The sequence below is a fragment of the Megalops cyprinoides genome, chromosome 1 (assembly GCF_013368585.1).
Source record: "Megalops cyprinoides isolate fMegCyp1 chromosome 1, fMegCyp1.pri, whole genome shotgun sequence".
NCBI lineage: Eukaryota > Metazoa > Chordata > Actinopteri > Elopiformes > Megalopidae > Megalops > Megalops cyprinoides.
Genome location: NC_050583.1, coordinates 69,856,107 through 69,877,950, shown reverse-complemented (window position 1 = coordinate 69,877,950; position 21,844 = coordinate 69,856,107). Strand labels below are relative to the sequence as shown.

Sequence of the window (21,844 nt, the reverse complement as noted above, 5' to 3'; positions counted from 1 at the left end):
ATCATGCCAGTCACTAATGCAGCACCACAAAGAAGCGATTGCTGCTTTAGTGTACAAGTTTAGTACAAGTTCATATTATTCTCCTTTTACAGCAGACAAAGGAAAACCTTAAGAGCACAACGATGGCACAATGCTAAGCCTGAAAGAACCTTTGCGGAACCTGTAAAGAGGGAGCACAGCCATATACCGGAATGCGCAAGGGAACTGCACAGGGGGACTGTGCAATGGCAGGCAGCTCCACTCCACCCACCACTGTTAATGTCTGTGTCTGTTTCTCAAACACATCATCTTCACCATCATGTTTCCTTGTGGTTCCGCCACCCAGGACATTCTGTTCTAAAGTATAATGAAGTTAAGTGCTTTTATTGAGACATCATTCCCACTGGCTTCCTTTTTCTCACTGACGACCAACTGCTGCATGTCCCTGGCGGTGCGCTGTCACACAGAGGAAAAGAACAGGCTGTACACTAAAGCGTTGAGTCGGCAGTGGTGAGCACAGCAGTAGGTTCTGATAGACATTGGCAAGGAGCAGAAATAGTAACAAATGTGATTTTTTTTACGAGAATTCAATATTCGAAGTCAACCATTTGTCCTTTTTGGTTCTATAAAGTCAGATCCACGCGTGAGAGAACTGAAGCACCACAGATCTGTTTTTTCAACTAGCTGGTTGACACTATACAGCACCATTCCCAACGCACCCTTTACAATGCAGCAATTTTATGTTTTTTTTTTCTTGTGTCTCATCTTTTATTTCCTGCTGAACACACCTTAGTGTAAAAGATCCCTGGCCTTGTGGCCCTTGCCAAGTCAGAGCTCAGTCATTCAGTCCATATAGCCCTGTTCTTTATTGTGTATATGTAATCACAAGAAAGGTCTGGATGTGGGACCTAGATGCCACAATAACTATCCTCTACCTCAAAGTACCTGGAATAAAGACTGAAGCTTATGTCACCTTAAGAGGAGCACATGTAAACGAAAGCCCCTCTGCACCTGTTGATAACCATGTCATTCTGTCAGTGCTTTCTGGTGGCGCTGCCAGCTGGCCTTTGAAACTGGCTATGGGTTCTGTATTGATGTTTCCCACTCGGTCACCAAGGACAATCTCCATTACCCCCAGCCTCCATACAAGGAAATGAACAAAACTCCTTCTGCAGTTGTCTGTGGGGGAAAATACAGCTGAAAAGGTAATAAACACCATATGCATATCATGAGAGAATGTGACAGAAAGGCCCTGAAAAAACAGTGCAAAGCATTAGGCTTGTTTTCATTAAGAAGAAAAGAATGGGTTATCTGTTGTTGCAATATCAGGGACTGAACCATGAATAACACACCAGACATCCTAGACCTAATTGTATGAGCGCACATCTTTTTAAAGCTATAAAGGGTGATATGATCTCCATTAAAAGGTTTATAGGAATCCCAGAGGAGCTATCAAATTCAATGAATCTCCTATAAAATCCTTTGTTTTCATAACCCTCAGTTTTTGATTGCATTGTAGGCCACAATTTTCATTAGAAATGGTTTAATGGTTCTTGCCTTGGGTGATCACTCATGACTCATGTCTTTATACTGGCAAAGTGAATGCTCAGACTTCAGAATAAGCAGTAGGCTGTGTGTCTTGCTGCAGTGCAGAGTGCAGTGCTTAACTGTAAAGTCTAGTGTTCCATAAAGATAGTAAGATTCTGTAAGTGACTCGCAATTCCAAGTTGTACTTTTTTGCACCGAAAATAAGGGTAGTCACTATGAAACATAATGCCCTGCCAGGTAAACATGAGCAGCAATGTTTTAGGTTGAAGCTGTTTGTGTTGATAATTAACTGATTCTGTCCATTCAATTGTGCACCACAGGAGATAGATGGCAGCATAATGTGCAGAGAGCTATCATTAATCTCTGTTGCTCAATCCTGTCTGCATTATCACCACAGTGGTCCACCCATTCCTGCTGGTATTTCCATTCAGACACAACAGAACTGCACATTCAGCTGTTAAAATCGGCCCATAACAGTTCAATTAAGACGGTTATGTCACTGTTACACACTAATTTCTCGGAGAGGCAGAAGTTCTTAGGTAATGGCAGTGGAGTAGAAATTGAAGGCAGCATCTGCTTTGGTTTCTTTAACATATCCTATTCAGATTAGAACAACATTAGCTGGAGGGGAAGCATTTTGTTAGCTTAAAAGACAGATACATATCTATATCCTGGGTATGACAGAGTCTGTGGGGACTCCCTCAGGACCTGTAGGTCCTGGGTTCATATCCCAAGTGAGATGCTGAAGTTATAGCCTTAAGAAAGGTGTGTTATCCAGATTGTTTCAATAAAAACAAGTATGTTACAACATGTGTAATACGAAAACCTAAATCCCCCTGGAGAGGAAGAAGAAGAGCCATCTTCAAAGCAAATTAGCTAAGCAAATGGTCAGATCCAACACTGTTTTCTAGGGCAAAATGTGCTGATTTCATATTAAACCACATATTTTAATGGGTAAAAATAAATGAAATGCATTCACAGGGGCAGGTGAACTAAATTGGGGAAAGCTGCTGGCTGTGCATTATTTGTACTGTGCTTAATAAAATGCACAGAGTCCTCCAGGCTTTAAGAGAAAGCGGCTCCAATCTGCTCTGTATTAAAACTGGGAAAATTAGCCACCTGGCCACTAATCCTAAGGAAGACTTTAAAAAAGGACTTGTTTTCTACACATTTGGTTTGCTTGTTACCTCCTTTATTCAATAACAGGGGAAAACTGAAAGTAACTTAAATCAGGGGTAACCACCATTCGCTGAATAATCCGATACTACTCAAGCACCGCTTATGGACGGAAAACCTCCCTGGACATTTATGTGGATGAGCTCAGATACTTACAGGGAAGATAGCACACTCAGGCCCTCTAAGCCACAGGCAGAACCAAACAAAAACAAGTGTGACAACTAGTTCTGTGACATCAGAGAGGCAGAGCACAGCAGGTAAACATTCCTGAGCATCGAGGCCAATTGGATTCACAGCCACCTTCCAAAGCCAGCACAATGACAAAAAACAGCCTCTTTAAGAAGGCACAAAATCTGCAGCCTGGATGACAGCACCTAGTGAGGCTGATGTGCACATGACATTGTTCCCTCTGATGCAACCGCAGTGGTGACGGCTCACCACATCAGGCCACCCGAGGGCAAGCACTCTTACTCGCATGTAGTTTTCGCTCAAGCATCTAATTAAATATTTTGCCGGGAACTTTTCAGGACTAGCTTATTCAGCAATTTGGTGGAAAGTTCCTTCTAAAAATGGTAACAAAATGCAAAGTGCAAAAAGGAGAAGCCACAGACATTACCATCGCAGGCAGCGACACAGCATCATAAGACAGCTGCACACTCAGCCTGATACTAACAGCTGCAAAACAGCATCATTTCCAAAAACAGTACTGTAGAATTGTGGGAAAATTACCACTTGTTAACTTATAACTTGTTACTGATACTGGTGCCATTTTTTTGCCATTCTCATTTTTTAAAGGGGAATATGACAGGTTTCTAAGGCTCTTCTGCACGACCCCTTTATAACCCCTCTTCATGACCCTATCCCACCTTTCTGGACCAGGGCCACACCCCTTTAGCACATAGCACAGAAAGCATGAGCATGAAAGGCTTATTTAACTGCCTCTGCCCCTCCCTTCCAAACAGGAAATCATCTAATTCCATATCAACAATGATATGCATCTATGACAACATCCCAATTCAGTGACAAAATACTCTTTTGCTGTGTATGATTCACCTATCAGACCTGGATGGTTAACAAGCACGTTAATAGTGCTATAGTACATGTTTCTAGCTAGATGCCAATCACAATTTGATGGGAGTAATATCTCATAGTCAGTTATCAAGAAAAGCAATGTGTTAATCTGGTCATGCTGATGGTGCACAGCTATTATTCAAGGCTTGTTGTTCTGTAAAGTAACGGCATGACATCCACACACTCGCAGGCACAGTATCATTTCCCTCCTATCCCAGGATTCATTTCAAACCAATACCAGTCTGAGAAGGTAAAAAAGTAACACGATATCAAAAATAACTGTATAAAGATAAATATATGAAAGGAAGCAACAGTGAGAAAGTTTGCATGATTGCTTAAAGATGTAATATAAGATATTTGATTTCTTTGTCATTCATTGGGTTTAGCAGGTAGTTAAAAAGTACTTCTCAGACTCAGACATCTGTTTATTATTTATGATTGGTCCCAATGGCACATAAATAATGAAAAAATACTAAGACTAAAAAATAATAATAGCTTGTAAGACCCATACTGTACATTGTTACAAGTTATGGTAAGTAAAAAAAAAAATAACTCTAGGGACTAAAGTGGCACAATCAGTCAAGCCACTCTCTCTGAGTGTAGCCTGAGCCCAGCGGCTTGGGTTCAAGTCCAGCTGCGATCGGGGAGCCAACAGCAACAGAACAAACTGGGTTTGTTCTGCCGGGGAATAGGTGGGTATGCCAGCTGATCCCTGGGCCTCACGCACCCTGCTCCTTGATGGCCACCTATGAGCTGCTCACCTAACATCAGGTAGATGGATCAATTCTTTTTTTGGTATCTGATCTCCTGGTGTATTATAGGACCTGTACTGTAGAAAGTAGCTATTGGCTGCATGCAAGTGGATGAGAGAATTTTACTCGCTGTGCATCAGCATTTGTGTGCAAGTACAGTGGTTAATGCAAGGAAAGGAAGTGTATAAAGGGGGACAAGCAAAAAAAAATACAACTAATGTAAGCAATACTTGTGAATTTAACTGTAATAATTTAAAATTTTCCAATTTCCAGTCGGCCTATACGTTTTCCCACTTTGAGAGAAGCTGCCATGGCATTAGCAATTTGCTGCTAGTGTGTTGTGCTGTCCTCTGTTGCTGGTCCAGATGCCACTCAGCACAGAAAGTTTGCTCTGCTGTACCAAATACTTACATGGTTTCGCTGAATCAACAGTTCGCCCCTGCTTGTGTTCATAGTGAGAGAAGACACGAGTGTAACAGAAGTGACATGCACTTTCATACATTTTACCGAAACCCATTAAGGATGATTATCAACATAGACCAGGCAAGTACGTAGTGCAAAAGGAGGGAGGCGCCAGCAGGAATGAGGTGACACAGCAGGCATGCAAGTAAACAGCAGCACACACAAATAGCTGTGACAACACTACATATGAGTGAAACATCCCCTCATTCCTTAATTATACAACATCATAGTAGCATTGTGTTTGTTATGTTTTGCAATGAATAAAAAATACCATGATGTACAAAATGGACATTCTGGTGTTTCCCCAAAAGAACAGCAATGACATAATAAACTTAATTATGTAAAAAGTACACAATGACATGAAACCAATGAAATAATTGACTTATCTCAATGTATATACAGAGTAGATTCTGATTTTAGAATAAATTTAGAATACATTTTGATTTTAGATGAAGTATATAGTACACGTTGTACTTAGGATTTACATTTCAACATGATTTTTTTTTTTTTTTCATACAGGTAGGAAAGCTTTGAGAGGATTTCAGGTGTTTGGTTCCTAATCCTGCTGACCTCTCCAGCAATCGGACCTCTGCTGCACTTAGGAGGTAATCAGAGATCCTCCTTCTGCACATCCGAAGTCCTGGGACAAAATGCAGTGGTCTCTTTTTCACTTTTTAAAGAACTCCACATCCCTGAAATTTGACACCGAGCTCTGGACCAGGAGAGGGAAAATATTTGATTTCCAGTGATCTTTCGGAGTGGAATCGATTCACATCAAACCGCTTCTCTTGATCTCCCCACAATAAAATGGTACGATATGGTGCTTTCCAGGAAAACACAACAAACTGGGGCATAATCAAGGTAGGTGACTTTGCCTCTGTTTTAAAGCAAGCCCAGAACATGTGGCTGTGGATGAGCATGCACAGGCTCCTAACATCGCCTCTAAACCCTGGGTGGATGTGGGTGCTCAGTGTTTTGACTGGGTTCATTGAGCAGCAGCTCTGCAAGACTGGGAGAGGTAGCACAAAAGACAGTGGCTGGTGATTGATATCAGAGCAGTCCGGCATGGCGCCCCGCCGGCTGCTCTGAACTCGGCGAACTCACGAGTGTGAGTGGCAGCACCGCCCGGCTTACGCTGTGCAGGGCGCAGTGCGGTGGCTGCAGCCAGCCCGCTCCACCACTGCAGACAGTGGGGGTTCTGTAGCAGGGACATACAGAAAAAAAGCCAACCCAAAGAGACACGCCCATGAAAATGCTGCCATGAGGAGCACGCCACACACACCTACACACACACCCACATACACACCTTCTGTCTCTTTCTCTTAAATGTACTCAACTGCTCTCAATCGCTTACTTCGTCTCTCCCTCCCTTTAACAGACAGTCTTGCTCTCTCTAATGCAGAGACACACACTTTTGCTCTTTCATAACACACTGTTTCTGTGAAAGGGCTGTTAAATGGATTAGCTGCAGGCTGCGGTGCTGGTCTAATTCGGGTGCCAGATGTGGAACCAAACAGACAGACAAGCCTATTTTGGCTGTGAGATTAGAGTAACAGAGGGTGAGCAGTTACAAGCAACACTTAACCTACATTGCCTTCAGGGTTAGCTGGCTAACCCTTTAACTAACTTTGGATTTGACACAAAAAAGCAGAATCACTGACTATAACACTGAAAGAATGTGCACATGGGGTGGTAGTTTACCTTTTGTTCTCACTTAACAGGCACTTCGAATTGTCAGGGGCCAAGTCAATAGCCACTGAAATTCTGACCCTGGGCATGTCTAACCGAACAACTTTCAATGATTCTTATTACCTTAAAGAGCCAAAATTTTTACACGGGCCAACCATCATCCTACAAGGCAAATGTTAGCTGTTCCTGCTTTATGGAACCTTCTTCAGGCCTATCAAGCCTGTGCTCAGTAGTGGCAGCCCCCCTCTAATGGACACACAAACCTGTTGTGCGCAGCATGTTGTGAGGATCAGAGTGGACTGGCCCATGACATTTACCCCTGTGACGAGAGCATCCGGAAAGTTGATTAGCACTGAGCAGCGTAACCTCAGCCTTCTCCACTCAGCAGTGCTTTAGGAATAAAGAGCATTATTATTATTTAGTGTGTCCTCATTCTTTAATACAGACGGATAGGTTTACCGTGCTCAGGGACAGGACACTTTCCCACCTGACAGTTGAACAGACATCCAGTTGCCGCCCTGCTCACTAACATTACACCACACTGTGTGGCACATAGCACATACAAAGTCAAAACTTGCAGGGCCAGAAAATAACCCAGGGCCAGAATATCCTGTCTCAATGGTACAGAAAGTAGTCTGCCTTAATATGTCATTAATTGAAGGGCCCATAATGGAAGGAGAGACCTAATCAGACCTAATCAGACCGAAAAAACCTGTTTGCATCCGCTAGCTGCAACAATCCCCTCCAGGTACACAAAAATTACAGAAGTTTAACCTGATAGACTTAACTGTACCTGTACCTGAATTAATGAACACTTATAATAATAGCAAAATTACTGCTATTTCAAGCATTAGCATTTTATGTGTTCATGCTTTTATGGGGTCTACAGGTACGCTACAAAAACCATATTACACACAAAGCATCATTCTTATGTGTGGACAGCTTGGTAGCAGTCAGATGTATGAATGGCTGATAGACATAAGGTGTTAGTGAATTACTGATGGTCTACTGTTGGTGTGCATGCAGTATGCCCTTAAAACTTTCCAAGCACAAGACATAGCTAAGTTCAAATGTATTTCTTTCATTTCATGGCAACTAGGCTACACATTGAATGGCTGCTTTGAAACGACAGCCTGTGTTGCCAGCTAACCTTCACACTGCAGTGAAATATACGTGCTCCCTGCACCGCACCTGATCGGTGCAGGCGGATTTAGATGAATAAAACATACAGCTTAAATTGTCCGTTATCTTTCTTTGGAGCAGTAAAAGTCAGACGTGCGAGGTACGCTGCCCCAGACTCTCAGCGCATGGTGCTTTTTGACAGCACGTACGTTCCCTTGTGACCATCAGACATGAAGAGAATGCTGAGTGCCGCAGCAGGGTTTTGCTCTATGGAGGCTGATGCTGTCGCGGCTGCTAGTCTGACTGGTGTGTGGCAGAGGGGGAAACAGCAATGTCCACATGGAATCTTGGTGCTTATTCAGTGCTTCTTGACGCGAAGGAGGTGTACACAGCCAGGCATGATCGTGCAATTTTAACTGCGTTCTGTATGGAGAGTAGATGCCAATATAATAAATTTGTAATGGATGTTGGTTTTTTATTTCTTTACGTTCAGAGCCACATGTACTGCCTTGAAGGGTCCACAGACTGGTGACCTTTAATCTAGATTGGCCACTTTGTAACAAATCTGACATGTAATCCAGTCCACAACACTATTCCACAAAAATAATCGCTGGGATTCTGGATAAATGTTTGATACTATGTTACACACAGAAAGAAAAAAAAGGTCCTCTGATCATCTGCAAAACAATCATTTAGTCACTCTGAAGCCATATTATTCCATGCTGTTGCTGTTGTCACCATGGATGTAGCTCACTTTGTTTTATTGACTTCAGTGTAGAAGAATGAAAACCACTTCTGGCATTCCAAGGCAAGATTATTGCTGACGACATAAGAGCCTTTATAAGAAAGACAACAAGCTAGAATGAATTTGACTCTTGATCTGCTGAAGCCTACTGAAGAGCTCATTAAATGATTTTTTTTAAATGATCCCTGATGTCTTGGAAATTTGTTGGTATCATCAAAGCATGCATGACACCTGGGACTCTACACCCACTGCTGACGGGGGTCGGGTGCTTCTAGTCGGCAATCCATTCTTTCAACGCCAGAAGTTTAATACAGTATTAAGAGATTTGAGGTTTTATCAGTGTAAAAAATTATACCAACTTTGCTAATGAAATAATATGTATGTGTAATTACACGCATATTATAATGGACAATACAGGTGTTTTCCTTTAGTGGGTCCAAGCAGAAAGGTGTGGGCCTTCCTTCTCGGTGACAGGTGGGTTCTGAGCCCCTCCCACGTACCAGTGGAAATGCCTGCCACTTCAAACGAGCTCTGTGATTTGCGAGCTCTAGAGATGAGCAAAAGGCTCACACTCACACATGACTGAGTGGCCACAGTGGGACATGCCGTGAACAGGAGCTTGTGCAGGGCTGGTGGGAACTATGGAAAGCCGGCAACAGAAAACAGAAGATGAGAGCTGGCAAGTTTTTATGAAATGGTTAATGAGGGTAAAACAGCTCAGTGAATTCATTAATAATGGTTTAATGCTGTTTGGGAATTCAAACGTCAATCTTCAATCATGTTCAATCTTCCTTGTCAAATTAGGCAAAGGTAAGTGCATATGAAATCTGTCCAAAGTTTGTTTCCCATTCCTGTTATAATAATCAAATAAAGCACTAATTATGTGTTTATGATCAAGATTAAGACAAAGACTACACAATTAAAGAGTATGGAAAGTTTTCTGGGAAACAAAGCATGGGCCAAATTGCAACAAAAATGCAATACACCCTGTGGTCTCCAAAGACCGAAAAATCAAGTGAGCCATTTCATTGGAACATTAAATTAACATCTGATCCATCAACTAATTACCATTTGCAATGACTGGCCAGCCATGGCTTTTTAACTTCAGGTCAGGTGTCAGACCTGCCTCCAGCCAGCTCCCTGTTCAGCCACGCCCATGCTCTGGGTCGCCTGAGTTCTAACCACACCTGCAGCAAATTCAACTAATCACCGCTGGGGTATTTAAGGACTGCAGTCTCAGGCACCTCTTTGTGAGGTATCGAGCCTGCTCTACTGAACGGTTTCTTTGCTGTTTCTACTTGTTACTCTGCTCCTGTTTTTTGACCTCCTTGCCTGTCTTTTTTTGACCTTGCTCTTTGTCTTGTGATTCAGACTGTTTGCACGGATTCCAGTTTAGCCCTCCATGTGGTTTTGACCCTGGCTTGTGTTTTGGGCTTTCCCAAGGATACGGATTTGGATTTGGTGGACATCTTGATTAAAGTACCAGAGCTCTGGCTCTTTCATTACATCAGGTCAGAGTGTTCACGGGTTCCCTTAAGCTCAGCCTAAAACTGCAAGTTGGGATTTGACTGTGATTGAAATTTTTGATTGAAAAAAAATCATAATAAACAATGTAACTATCTTGTTACATAATAGTTGATGTGGACATTTTTCTGAATGAACATCAACATCTCTGAATACACTGATCTGATTCTGCTGAACATATCAAGAGTCAAATTTAACACTAAACACATAGACAAACAGACACCGGCAGATGGAAAGACATGCTCATTCATACAGATACAGGCATACACACAAACGTTGAAAAAGCACTATTTCTGCTGCTCCAGAGATGCACTTCAAAGCAAGGTATCAACATTTTTCCACTTCACCCAAATATTGGTAACACACAGTGTTATCTACTGACACAGACAACAGGTCTGTGTCATCAAGATGGGGGTTCCCAAATTTACAACAGGGTAAACACTGGGCTCCACCCAACTTATTGCAGCAGACATATGAGATGCCACTGAGTCCGTAGAAACACAGAGCTAATATAGAAGCTGCATGCCGGCTACTGACACTAAACAAAACAAAGTAATGACTAAACCTGTGTATTACGAATACATAAATCCTACAGGATACATAAGAACAAAATGATGATCTGTGTAACAGCCTGAAAGCTTATTTGCCCTCAGTTGTATGGTCTTTGATGACATAATGATCCTTACATATAAGGAAGGATCTAGGAAGCAAATAGTTTGAACTATCAATTTACATAGGAAAAAAAAGAATGTTGCCACTGTGTCACAATATTGATGGTGACATCAAACCATTACATTAGTGTCATTTAGCAGACATTCTTATCCAGAGTGACTTCCAAAGGTTATAGTTTTTATACGTTATCCATTTAACAGCTGGATATTTACTGAGGCAAGTACCCTTGCCCAAGGGTACAGCAGCAGCTGGGAATCGACCAGCAACCCTTCGGTTACAAGCCCTACTCCTTACCACTATGCCACACCGCTGCACCCATCTGTAAATATCCTTTATCTTATCTCTACTGATATACATCAGTACTAAAGCAAACACTGCCACATGAAAGCAACTTATTATTGGTATCTGAACAGAACTACCCCTTCCATGGTGGCTAGATATTCAAATACAATAATGGCCACTTGCATGTTTCTGTGGCAAGGTTGAGGGGATGTACATGGTGATGTGATAAAAAAATGTGGGCACTGAGTAACCAGTGGCAAGTAAATGAGGCCCCAGCAGGCCCGGTCATCGCATATCAGTGCAGATCAGTCAGCAGGAGGACTAATAACTATGCAGTGCTTACAGCAAGAGAGCACTAACAACAGGCCAGCCCTGGGCAGTGCACAGAGACCGGAATGCATTCACACAGAGCACAGCCTCCTCATTATTAATACATGCGCTGAGCGCAGTCGGAAAGGAGGCAAGAGAGACAGCACATGTATCAATACAGGCATACTTATTCATCACTAGGTGCAATGGGTGCATGATTCTATCTTAGTTCTGCGTGTGTTTGTGTGCGTGTATTTGTGTGTATGTCCCGGAACACTGATGACTAACACTGCGGCATGGATCCGCTGACCTGGCTTGCTGCGGGAAGCTCTGAGTCAGCCCGCGACCCTATGCTGGGGTGCTGATAACCCCCACAGGCCCCAGCCCAGGCCCTTGCCATCCCTTCATTTCCCTAAGCTGTCAAAATATGGCATGTGCTCCACCATGCTCAGACATACAGCAAGTTTTGATTGAGGGGGGCACTCAACATGAGCACACTCCCCAGTGGCTGACAGCTCGTGCCGAAGCAAGAGGAGGAGAAGAGGGGAGAGCAGTGGAGATGGACAGACTTGAAGTGGTGGGGCTAACACTTATGCTGAAGGGGATTTGACATAAACTAGATTCAGCATTATGTAGAGAGACAGTTAAAATAAAACAGCACAAGATCCTCTATGGAATCACCTTCGACTCATGTTGGCTACACATCATCAGAGCCGCTGTGCTTCAGATGCATTTCCTGAGACATAGTTCATGTATTACAAGGGCAAATGTGTACTTTTACAAGTACGTTTGCACATGAAATGAGGCCAAAACAAGGGCAAAGGGGAAGGGAATGAGGCGAAGAGCTGGGCAGCCCCAGGTGTAATGCAGCCTGACTAATTCTATTATTATCAGCAGCCATTGACGACATGAGCTTCCTGCCCTGGTCACATGGCCACTCTCCCTTCTCCTTCACAATGCCAGTCAGTTAAAGGCAGACCCAAGCCCAACTGAGTGCGACTTCATCCATAACAGACCTCACTGTCCCCTCTCAGGCCCACACCAGCCACAGACAGTCACTTCCTGTTGACAACAGGCAGTCACTTCCTGTGGCCCACAGTCAGTCACTAATCTAAGGCTCTGATAGGAGAATGGTAGCCACAGACTGGCGAGCTGCCAGCACACCGTAAGTTGAAATTCTACAAAACATTTCTTTCACAGACTATACGAGCACAGTTTTGTGGAGGCTGCCGAACTTAGCTTATCGTCAGCAACTGTTGACTGGTTTTCTCTATAACTGAAACTGGGTATTTCAGACCGACTAACTTGCCCTGGTTCAGGACAAATCATCATAAATTAATACTTGATAATCCAGGAATCCTGCTGTATAGTCAGCCATTTCCCTGCTATGCTGTGTTACGTCTAATGGCAAGATTCATCCACATCATAACACAAACTGTATGACTTGATATGCTTTCAGGGAGGGAAGCCTATGTATGACAACAGAGACAGCATGGTGGCCAGAGGCACGGCTTTGCAGCCTACCCTGACAGCTCAGGGGGGTGGTATGGCAGCCAGGAGTACAAGGGCATGTGTCCTTCTCCCTTCCACTGTCCTCCTGTCTGAGTTTTCCAGACACAGCACTCCAATGAAGACAGGAAGCACAGGTGGTATGTGTGGCCCTCCACATAAAGCAGACCTGCCAGCCCAGGCTCAAATTGCTGTGTACCCTTACAGCGGTGTTCTTTGAAATACCACAGATGGAAAAATGATCTGTTTTTAACTTCACCATTATCATTTATCACATTTGCTTCATCTACAAAGAACTTGGAATTCATTTTAATTTTTCAAGAATCCAGAAATTGTATATTTTCTTAACCACTGGGGGATATGTTTAGTTGGACACAGACACACAGGAGTCAATGGTTCCTGCATACCTACTTCTTTATGTTTTCGATGTGCAACCAAAAACTTTTCCTGTGTTTTTCTTTTTTTTCTTCTTAGAAAAACCTGCAGGTTTCCACAGTAAAATTTTGCAATATTCATATCAGACAAAGCTAAAAACAGACTTTTTGTGTTATTCATCTGTGAGGGATTTCTATCACCAATACTCAATGAGTGGTAGCTTATACCTTTAATTATAAACAGTTTTAGAAATGGATTGATCTACAGCGGTGCAGTCAGTCATATCCCTACTTTGTTTTTCCAGTACTCCAGCGCCAATTCAATACAAAATCAATATAGAAAATGTTGTGGTTGCACACTGAAAGCTGTAACTGGGTGAGTATGAAAGGGTATGGTCATTAACTACTTTGGTATCAAACCTGTATCTGCCAGGTTCTGTGTGAGTGAGAATAAGGTGATGGTGGGATCAAGCATGCCTAGTACTTCGTGGAGCAGCAACACCAGCATCCTTATGGAAAAACTGGTGACATCACACATACTCATGCTGCGCCTACTCTCATTCAGAATTCACAGGAATATACACTAGGGTCCAAAATTATTGGGACACCTGAGCATTTTGTGGTTAAGTGTGGATGTGTCCATGTAGCTATTAGTTTTATCACTCGAACCTAATTTATGGTGTGGCAAAAACAGTTACATGTTTTGGCAACTATTAACATTTTCAAAACATCTCTTTATGTGGTTGGCACACAATTGCCTGATGACTACCCTTATTTCCAACATTTTAATAATATGTATGACATTAATTCTGCCAAACAAACTGACAATTCCATGACATTCACTTAATTTTAAAAGGTACCTACATACTTATTGAGTGCAGACAAGTGAACAAAATGACCATCACTTCAATTAGGCCTGATTGAACGTTGCCCTGCCTCCTAATTGAACACTCATACTGAAGCATATATAAACCTAACAAGGTTGGAACATGGTCACAGAAGATGAAGCTGAAATTGACATTGACATAAATATAACTTTTCCCAATGTCTGATGGAATATGCAGCAAAAATATTGTGGGTTTTCAGGAAAAAAAAGTGAGTGTCCCAATAATTTTGGACCCCAGTGTAGGTCATCACAATCACCATTACAATCACCATTACAATCTACAAAGAGCCATGGTCACACCATAGTCATAACCTGTAGAACACATTGAGGTCGTACTGTGACCTCTGACATGAGACTCAAAAAACTGACAAGGACCCAGAGCTGTTAAACCAAATCCACCACACTGAAACAGCCATGATTTTAACAGATGCTAAATTACCAACTGAAAGATATCAATGAGTGTTTCCCTTGGTTGTGTAACAATGTTTGAATGCTTGAATGAAAGCATCTGAATCCAGCATTCTGTTAAGACAACAAGAACATACTTCAAGAAGATTCTTTCTGAATGAAATAAATGTGGCCGCACAGGTTAATGAGCAAACATTTTGTTAAACATTCCTCAAAAATTAAGCGCACATGATGACACATACACCATACCTCCTTTCTGGACAAAGCCACCTATACTGAAACCTAAACCTACATTAAACCTGTCATTTATTTACCCTATATCATTGGGAACTTAGGGAACATGAGCAGAGGAAGGAAATAGTCATACTGACACGCCTGTCCATTGAGAATCAACTTCATAGCAGATGAGCTAAAGAACTGAACTAAACAGCCCAGGTGCTCATCTATGTCTGACTCACAGTGCTCAGACTCAAGCTACTACTGCACATTTACAATGTGAGGTCTACCCACTGCCTCTGGTCACAGCTTCCATAAATCAATCATGGCTTAACACAAAGAGAAGGGGGCTGGCTGACTGATTTATCACTCAAATGCAATGGAAATAGTCGTGGTTCAGCAGACACACTGACAGCTCAGGTGAAATAAGAAACAACACACAGAACACAGTGTTTCACCAACTGCCCACTTCAAAAGCTGTGCTCCATTCTGTGTTCACATTTCACATGCTAGTTTGTGAACAGTTCGCAAAATACAGCGTGCATTCCTAAATGCTTCCTCATACATCTCTCCCAAAGCAAAATGGCTGTTGCGGGCAGAACACAAAGGACCTAAAAGCCCTCTTTACAAGACATGCCCCGTGAATCTGTACTCCGGTGACACATGTCAGAACATTTGAGTGAGGGGGAGAGGTCAAGAGGGCAGGGACAGCATCCGTTGCTCAGGCTGGCCCTCTTTAGCGATGCACCGTTGAGCTATGGAGTAAACAGGAAATCATGTCGTCATTCCCCCCTTTCTCCCCTGAATCGCCAGGGGTCTATTTTTAAAAAATAGCCAAGTGGACGCAGCCCATGTTGGGCCAGGGGCCAGCAGAGCTTGTGTAGCATCATCACTGCATCAAAATGGAAGTGGGGAAGGGGTGGGTGGTGCTGGTGTGAGAGGGGTCACCCTGGAGGGGATCCAAGCCTAACAAAAGGAGGTTTGTTTCCCATCTCAAGGCTGAGTCTTCTCGGCTTTCTCCAGCCCTGGCTCTGTGTTGGGCGTGACTCTGGGAAGACAGTAGGGATGATGCAGGACATTGAGATGTTTCTTTTAAAGGGACAGTTGAATTGTATCAAGTTTGTCTTGCTTGTATGTTAAGACCACACACAAAGGTGTAATTAGTGTGTACCACCAGATCAGACTTATACTAGACCAGGCTGTGTCACCAGCAATGCTTGCTCAGTGCATTAATTTTCATTCCCATCATCAACAGTCTGCATTAATTGGGGGAATAAAGTGTTAAGCTCTACATAAAAAAGCAACACATCAATCCATTTAATTCCAGAGGAGAGTAGAGGCATACTTGTTCCACTCAAATGTGAAGAATTCAGACCAATGTTTTTACACAAAGTAACAGCTTATGACAATAAAACAATCATTCAATGAAAGAGACAAGTAGACAGCAAAAGGGAATTTTTGGCCAAATTTAAACCTGTCTAAAAATAAAGCATGATATCTTAATATCTGTATATCTTTGAAGGAATCCTTAGGGCAAGAATCCTACACCCACAAATCAAATCCAGCATTAAGGCCCAGTGACCCTCGATGCTACTGCTTGCACTTTCTCCACAAAATTAATTTCAGCCTCTGAAATGACTGACAAGCCTATACCTGGAGTCCTCCAAATTAACTCAAGTGTGTCAGGCGTGAACTACCAGCCCATACCTCTACTGTGAATTGGGAGGGAGGACTCGAATGACTAGAGCCAATCAGCACTGTACATGTACACACTGGAGAGGGAGGAGAGATGGGGTACAGCCCAGCATACAGTACATCTCAGTAAGTTTGAGAATGAATTTCTCAGCACAGAGACACAAAATTCAGTCTCTGTGATGGTCAGTAAAGAACAGAAAACAGGCCACGTTTCAAGAGCTAGCCCACAGCACAGAGCAGAGAGTAGAAAGCACAGAGACAGAGGACCCAGTGCATCTAATGTTCAGTACAGCACAGAGATGGAGAATCCGGAGCATCCAGCATATTGACGGTACAGACCACAGTCTGGCACAGGCCTGAACCCAGAGTCCTGAGTCTACAACCCACAGTCACCTAGCCAGTCTGATGTCTGATGTGTGCAGAGAGCCCCCAGCAGGGAACTGCTGCAGACAGGGTGCCCTGTCTGACATCGCACTGCCAGACGGCAGCCTTCCCGACAGGGTCACACAGGACCCATCGCTCCCTTCCTCATCCATCAGTCCAGCCTTCTCACAGCAAGCAGCAGACCAGCACTTCCCCTTCGAGCCATTGTTCCTCAGAGGACGTCCTGTCCATTATGTAATATGCAGAATTTACACATGTACACACACACACACACACACACACAGAGTGCAGGGCTCACCCAGCCACACCACTGAAAAGGAGGGAGGTACACGAACCATGTGGGGGAGCATGGAGACTCTCGTTCGATTCACCACAAAGACAAATGCAATTCCACCTCATTCCAGACACAGCAGGGGGAAGGAGTAAATCTCAGCCAAACCATCTCATCACCACAACAGGCAGCGCACTCGTACACAACGTACCACTCCTGAGTGTGCCTGCCAACAATAACGGTGGCCAAATAGACAAGAGTGGGAGCAGGGTTGAGGGAGGCGACTGGAGCCACACACTCTGTCCGTTTCAGTCACAGGCACTGGCTCTGCCTTGATGTTCAGCAGAGCCATAGCCTGCGCATAATAAAGACACGACCCTGAGTAGGCATGTGGTAAAGCTAAGCAGACACACACATACATACATACTCACAAACCCTCAAATGTACACGCACACATGCACACACAGACACACACACACAGACACAGTCCCTGGCATTTCACAGAACACACACAGCTTACAGCATGGGCGAGGTACTCACCCCTTTTCTGCACCCAGCCTTCTTTGACGATGGTGACATCGCTCATGGTGGCTCCCCAGTGAGCCCGGTGCTCCGGCAGGGGGGTTGGGGGGGACAGGGGGATGGGTCAGCTCTCCCGGCCTTGCTGTCGCTCTCCCTCCCTCGCTTGCTTGCTCGTGCTCCCCCTTCTCCCTCTGTGTGCGTTGGTCTCTCTCTCTCTCACTCCAGCAGCCGCTGCACTCACTCACTCACTCTCCCTCCCTCACTCACTCTCTCTCGCTCTCTCTCTCTCTTCAGACCTTCCCACTCTCCGGCGGTGACTCAGCCTGGAAGGAAGTAGCAGAAAAAAGGAACGCATGGATTTCTCCCTCTCTCTCTCTCCCCTCTGCTTCCTCCACTTTATTCTTACAGACACATACATGACAAAGACACAAAGACACAAAGAAAACTGAAATTCTACCCAACAATACCACCTTTTTCCCTTTTTCCCTCTTTACCACCAAGTACCAACTTTACTAGAGATTCACCACATGGTACCAATTCTGTTTCAGTGTGACTGTGAATGGGGAGGGCCCATCCATCATTACAATTTTCGCCAGTTAAAATCAATTACACAACACACAAATACAAAGAACCTGAAATGGAGTCGCGGGTGAGAAGAAACAAGGCAAGCACAGATAAGATCATCACAACTAATCATTGATAGTCTCATTAGCGTCTTGAGACTATTAAACGAAAATGCTTACATGAACAAACTCGCCTTAAGAATCTTTAGTGCAGCACTGAAGCATGGAGCACAGCTTGCACTTTGAGGTTCTTTTTTGTCTCTTCTCTCAGTGATCGACAATTTCCTTGGTTACAAAATGGTACATGGCATTTATGCAGGTTAAGACACACCTCCTAAGAACCTGCTCAACATCAAAACAACAGGCCACCGTGGATGTAAATGTGAGGCACAGGCATTTATGACATTTAGGCCTTCATTCGTAAGCTAAAAAGTAGTGCTTCAGAGGATAACAAAGTCAGAGCTTTGTTGCTGTTGGTGGTGCAATGCATGAGAACAAGACAGAGAGTGGGATGGGGGTGCTGCTGAAACACCTCTGTGGGTGGACTGGGTTAGGATGTCTGAGACGCATATTAAGGACTGCATCATTCAATTTCTCGGTGTGTCTCAGTGTTGCTGAAATCAATTAAATGTTAAGTGAAAAGCAGGATTGTACATTCACCTTTTTGTAGTACATGAAGACTCATTAATTTAGGAACATAAAGGAAATGTAAGATTTTGTTCACAATTTAGGGAGTAGATTTAGTAACTATTAACCAAAGATAAACTTTATTGCTGTAATCAGGTGGTCTTCTACATAAATACAGATACTTCCTTGCTCTTTTAAACAGCACAAACCATACTATGCAGACCCATATCTCTATCAAAAATCAAATTTAGGCTTTATTAACAATTTGTTAATTTATAAGACACACCTATATTGCTTTTAGAACAGCACTGCAGTTTTTTTTCTATTGCTGGTCTTTTTTTCCCCTCTGCATTTGCCCATAATTTAGTGGAAGAAATGTCAGCAGTACTTGGCTCAGTCAAGTCAGACACAACAAAATGTAACATTGACTCTGTAACATCATGTAACATTGATAGTCATCTAAATGTAGCTGGAAGTCAAAATGCATGAGATTTAACAAACCTGATCTCACCCAACAACCTATTCAACAATACTTTGATAACATATGTTATCCATATTGAAAGTGAAATGATACACACAGCCAAGAAAACATATGACCCATTTACTTTCATGTGTTGTCACTATTTTATCATCTCATTGATCTGTACCTACACTGACTTAAGTATCTCACAACTGCATTCAATCATCAATTTTGTTCAGTAGTTTTGGATCATTTCAGAGTGGCAAAGGCTGAATGGAAATGTCACATCTGCAAGGTAATGGTATACACTTTTCTTGAAGCTGCCGTTTAAAAAATTAAATGTTTTCCATTGCAAACAGATAGCTAAAAAGCCAATCAGTTACATTCAAGAGAAGAAAATACATTGTCTGTTTCATTCAGACTAGCTAAGCTAATCTATTATCTTGCTTAAATGGGGGCTTCAGAAGGTCTAGCCATGGTGCTCTCTACTGGGCAATTTGCTATTTGCAGTGTCATAATGTTTACTGGTGCATATAAATTAGCTTTCAAACAAATAGTGTGCATATTTAATCAGCATGACATAAATTAAACATGCCCTTATGGAAGCAGGTTCCCATAATAACTGTATTGGCCACACACATTCACTCCAGTAAAGCTGCTGATCTATATGGACATGTGTACAAAAATATGCTCCTTTTTTAGTGTGTGCAGGATCAATCACAAAACTACTTAACGCCCCTGTCTACTATCTTTATAAAGCCAGTAAAATCATTTTTCCAACTATTGCAAAGATACAGCATTATGAACTATCGCATTTCCAACACCTAACATGTTACAGCTAGACAGTTGGGACATTGTGCACAGTTTAAAAATACCGCCAGCTTGAAGGTGTGGCTATTTCTGATGAAGAAACATCTGTTTTGGTAAGAGCTTTACTACAATGCCCATCCAACTCCTGAAAACCGTCACAAAGCATGCCTTTTCTCGGCAGGCTGCACATTTTATGTTTCTATTTTTAGGATGCATTGGTAATTAGTGTGGTTGCCCGACAGACAAGCATATTACTGTTCTTGTGTGACTTATTATTAGTCTGGTTGCCCAAAGGGCAAGCACACTACTGTTCTTGTGCGGCTTATTATTATTTTCTCCTTCCAGCTCTAACTCCACCTACACCTTTCGAGTTACAGACACCAAATCAACACCAAATAAACTGGCTCATTCACCATTGGTGTGCTTGTACATTTAGGCTATACTTTTGAAGATATTTTTAAAAATGTCTCAAAATTTACCCCTATTATAAAGTATAGGAGAGAACAGCAGGAGGATTTTACTCCCATCTTTGAACAATACGTTTTTTTTTTTTTTTTTTTTACACAGCCGTATCTCCTTGTATTCTGGCTCTAGATGCATAAATTGTACATTGAAATATAGGAAGAATTGTGCAGATTTTCACAATGTCTTCATCTAAGCACTGTGATGAATGGTTTTTGAGTTATGCCGCTCAGCTGCTTGCTCTAAGCCACGTGACTACACTGCTTTGTCTCAGGCTGCAGAGCCACGTCAGACACAGAGGGAGGGGGGAGAGAAAGCAGGCAGCTACTCCAGTATTGATATTGACCCTTTCGAACATACGTCAATAATGCTAACATGCAAACCACACATCGCATTTTCTTCAGGAAATGCACACATATCTAGTTTATTCTGTGCCTGTATTTTTACACAACTGTCACTGAGCCATGGAACACATTTCCTCTTTGAAAGACAATAAAGTGAAATTTCTTTCAGAATCAGAAGCAACCTGATTATAAGATGAACATTGAACAGTGAGCTGCAAAGCATTAAATCACCAGAATGGTATACCAGCAGCATCTTCTTTAATATTTCAGTTTTACGTTTTTGCTGGCTTAGGTAATATTTCAAGGATATACAATGTTATTTAAGGCATCACTCATGCTCCATGAATTTATGCACCTTATCTGTGCATTTATTTAGAAAAAGGAAAAAATGAAAAGGATGAAATTTAACAGCAGTGTTTCAATATATGTTATGTTATCAAGTGGTTGCATATCTGCTTCCAAGTTCTGTAAATATGTCCATTATGCACTCACATACATTCATGCTTAGTGAATACACTCTGACAGCTTAAATCCCAGTTTGCAATTCCTAAATCACTTACACATTTGATAAATCCTTCCGAGTGATTGTTTTGATGAAAAGACGAACTGATGAAGTACAGCTCAAGTGAATATGAGAGCCATGACTACCACTTATAATTGAGTATTCCAGAGTACATGTGTGAAGAAATGTTTACAGTAACTGCACTGAAAGGGTTACTGCAGATGTTAAATCACTGTCAGGCTCTCCCACTATAATCCATTGTATAATGTGATGAAGTGAACTTGACAATTCCGCTTGCAGTGCAGGGAAGCATTTGACTCACTATCTATTTCAATGGCATTCCTCACAGGAATCAGACATGATAGTTTCTATAGAAAGCCATGCTCACTTCTTCTGTGCATTCAGTTGTTGGTGCTTGGTAAAAATAAATAAATAAATAAATTTAATGTATACATTAAATATAGCCTTTTAAGAATTCCC

General features: G+C 42.5%; 1 protein-coding gene across 1 annotated transcript in view; it reads right to left on the bottom strand.

Moving 5' to 3' along the window:
- Positions 1-17,777, bottom strand: part of LOC118775905 (RAC-gamma serine/threonine-protein kinase-like) — a 70,877-nt gene extending 53,100 nt beyond the window's left edge. Inside the window, exon 1 of the mRNA XM_036525889.1 lies at positions 17,615-17,777. Coding sequence (XP_036381782.1) covers positions 17,615-17,660 — 46 coding nt within the window. The 5' untranslated portion in view covers positions 17,661-17,777. The remainder of the gene's footprint in view (positions 1-17,614) is intronic.
- Between the last annotated feature and the right edge of the window lie 4,067 nt (positions 17,778-21,844).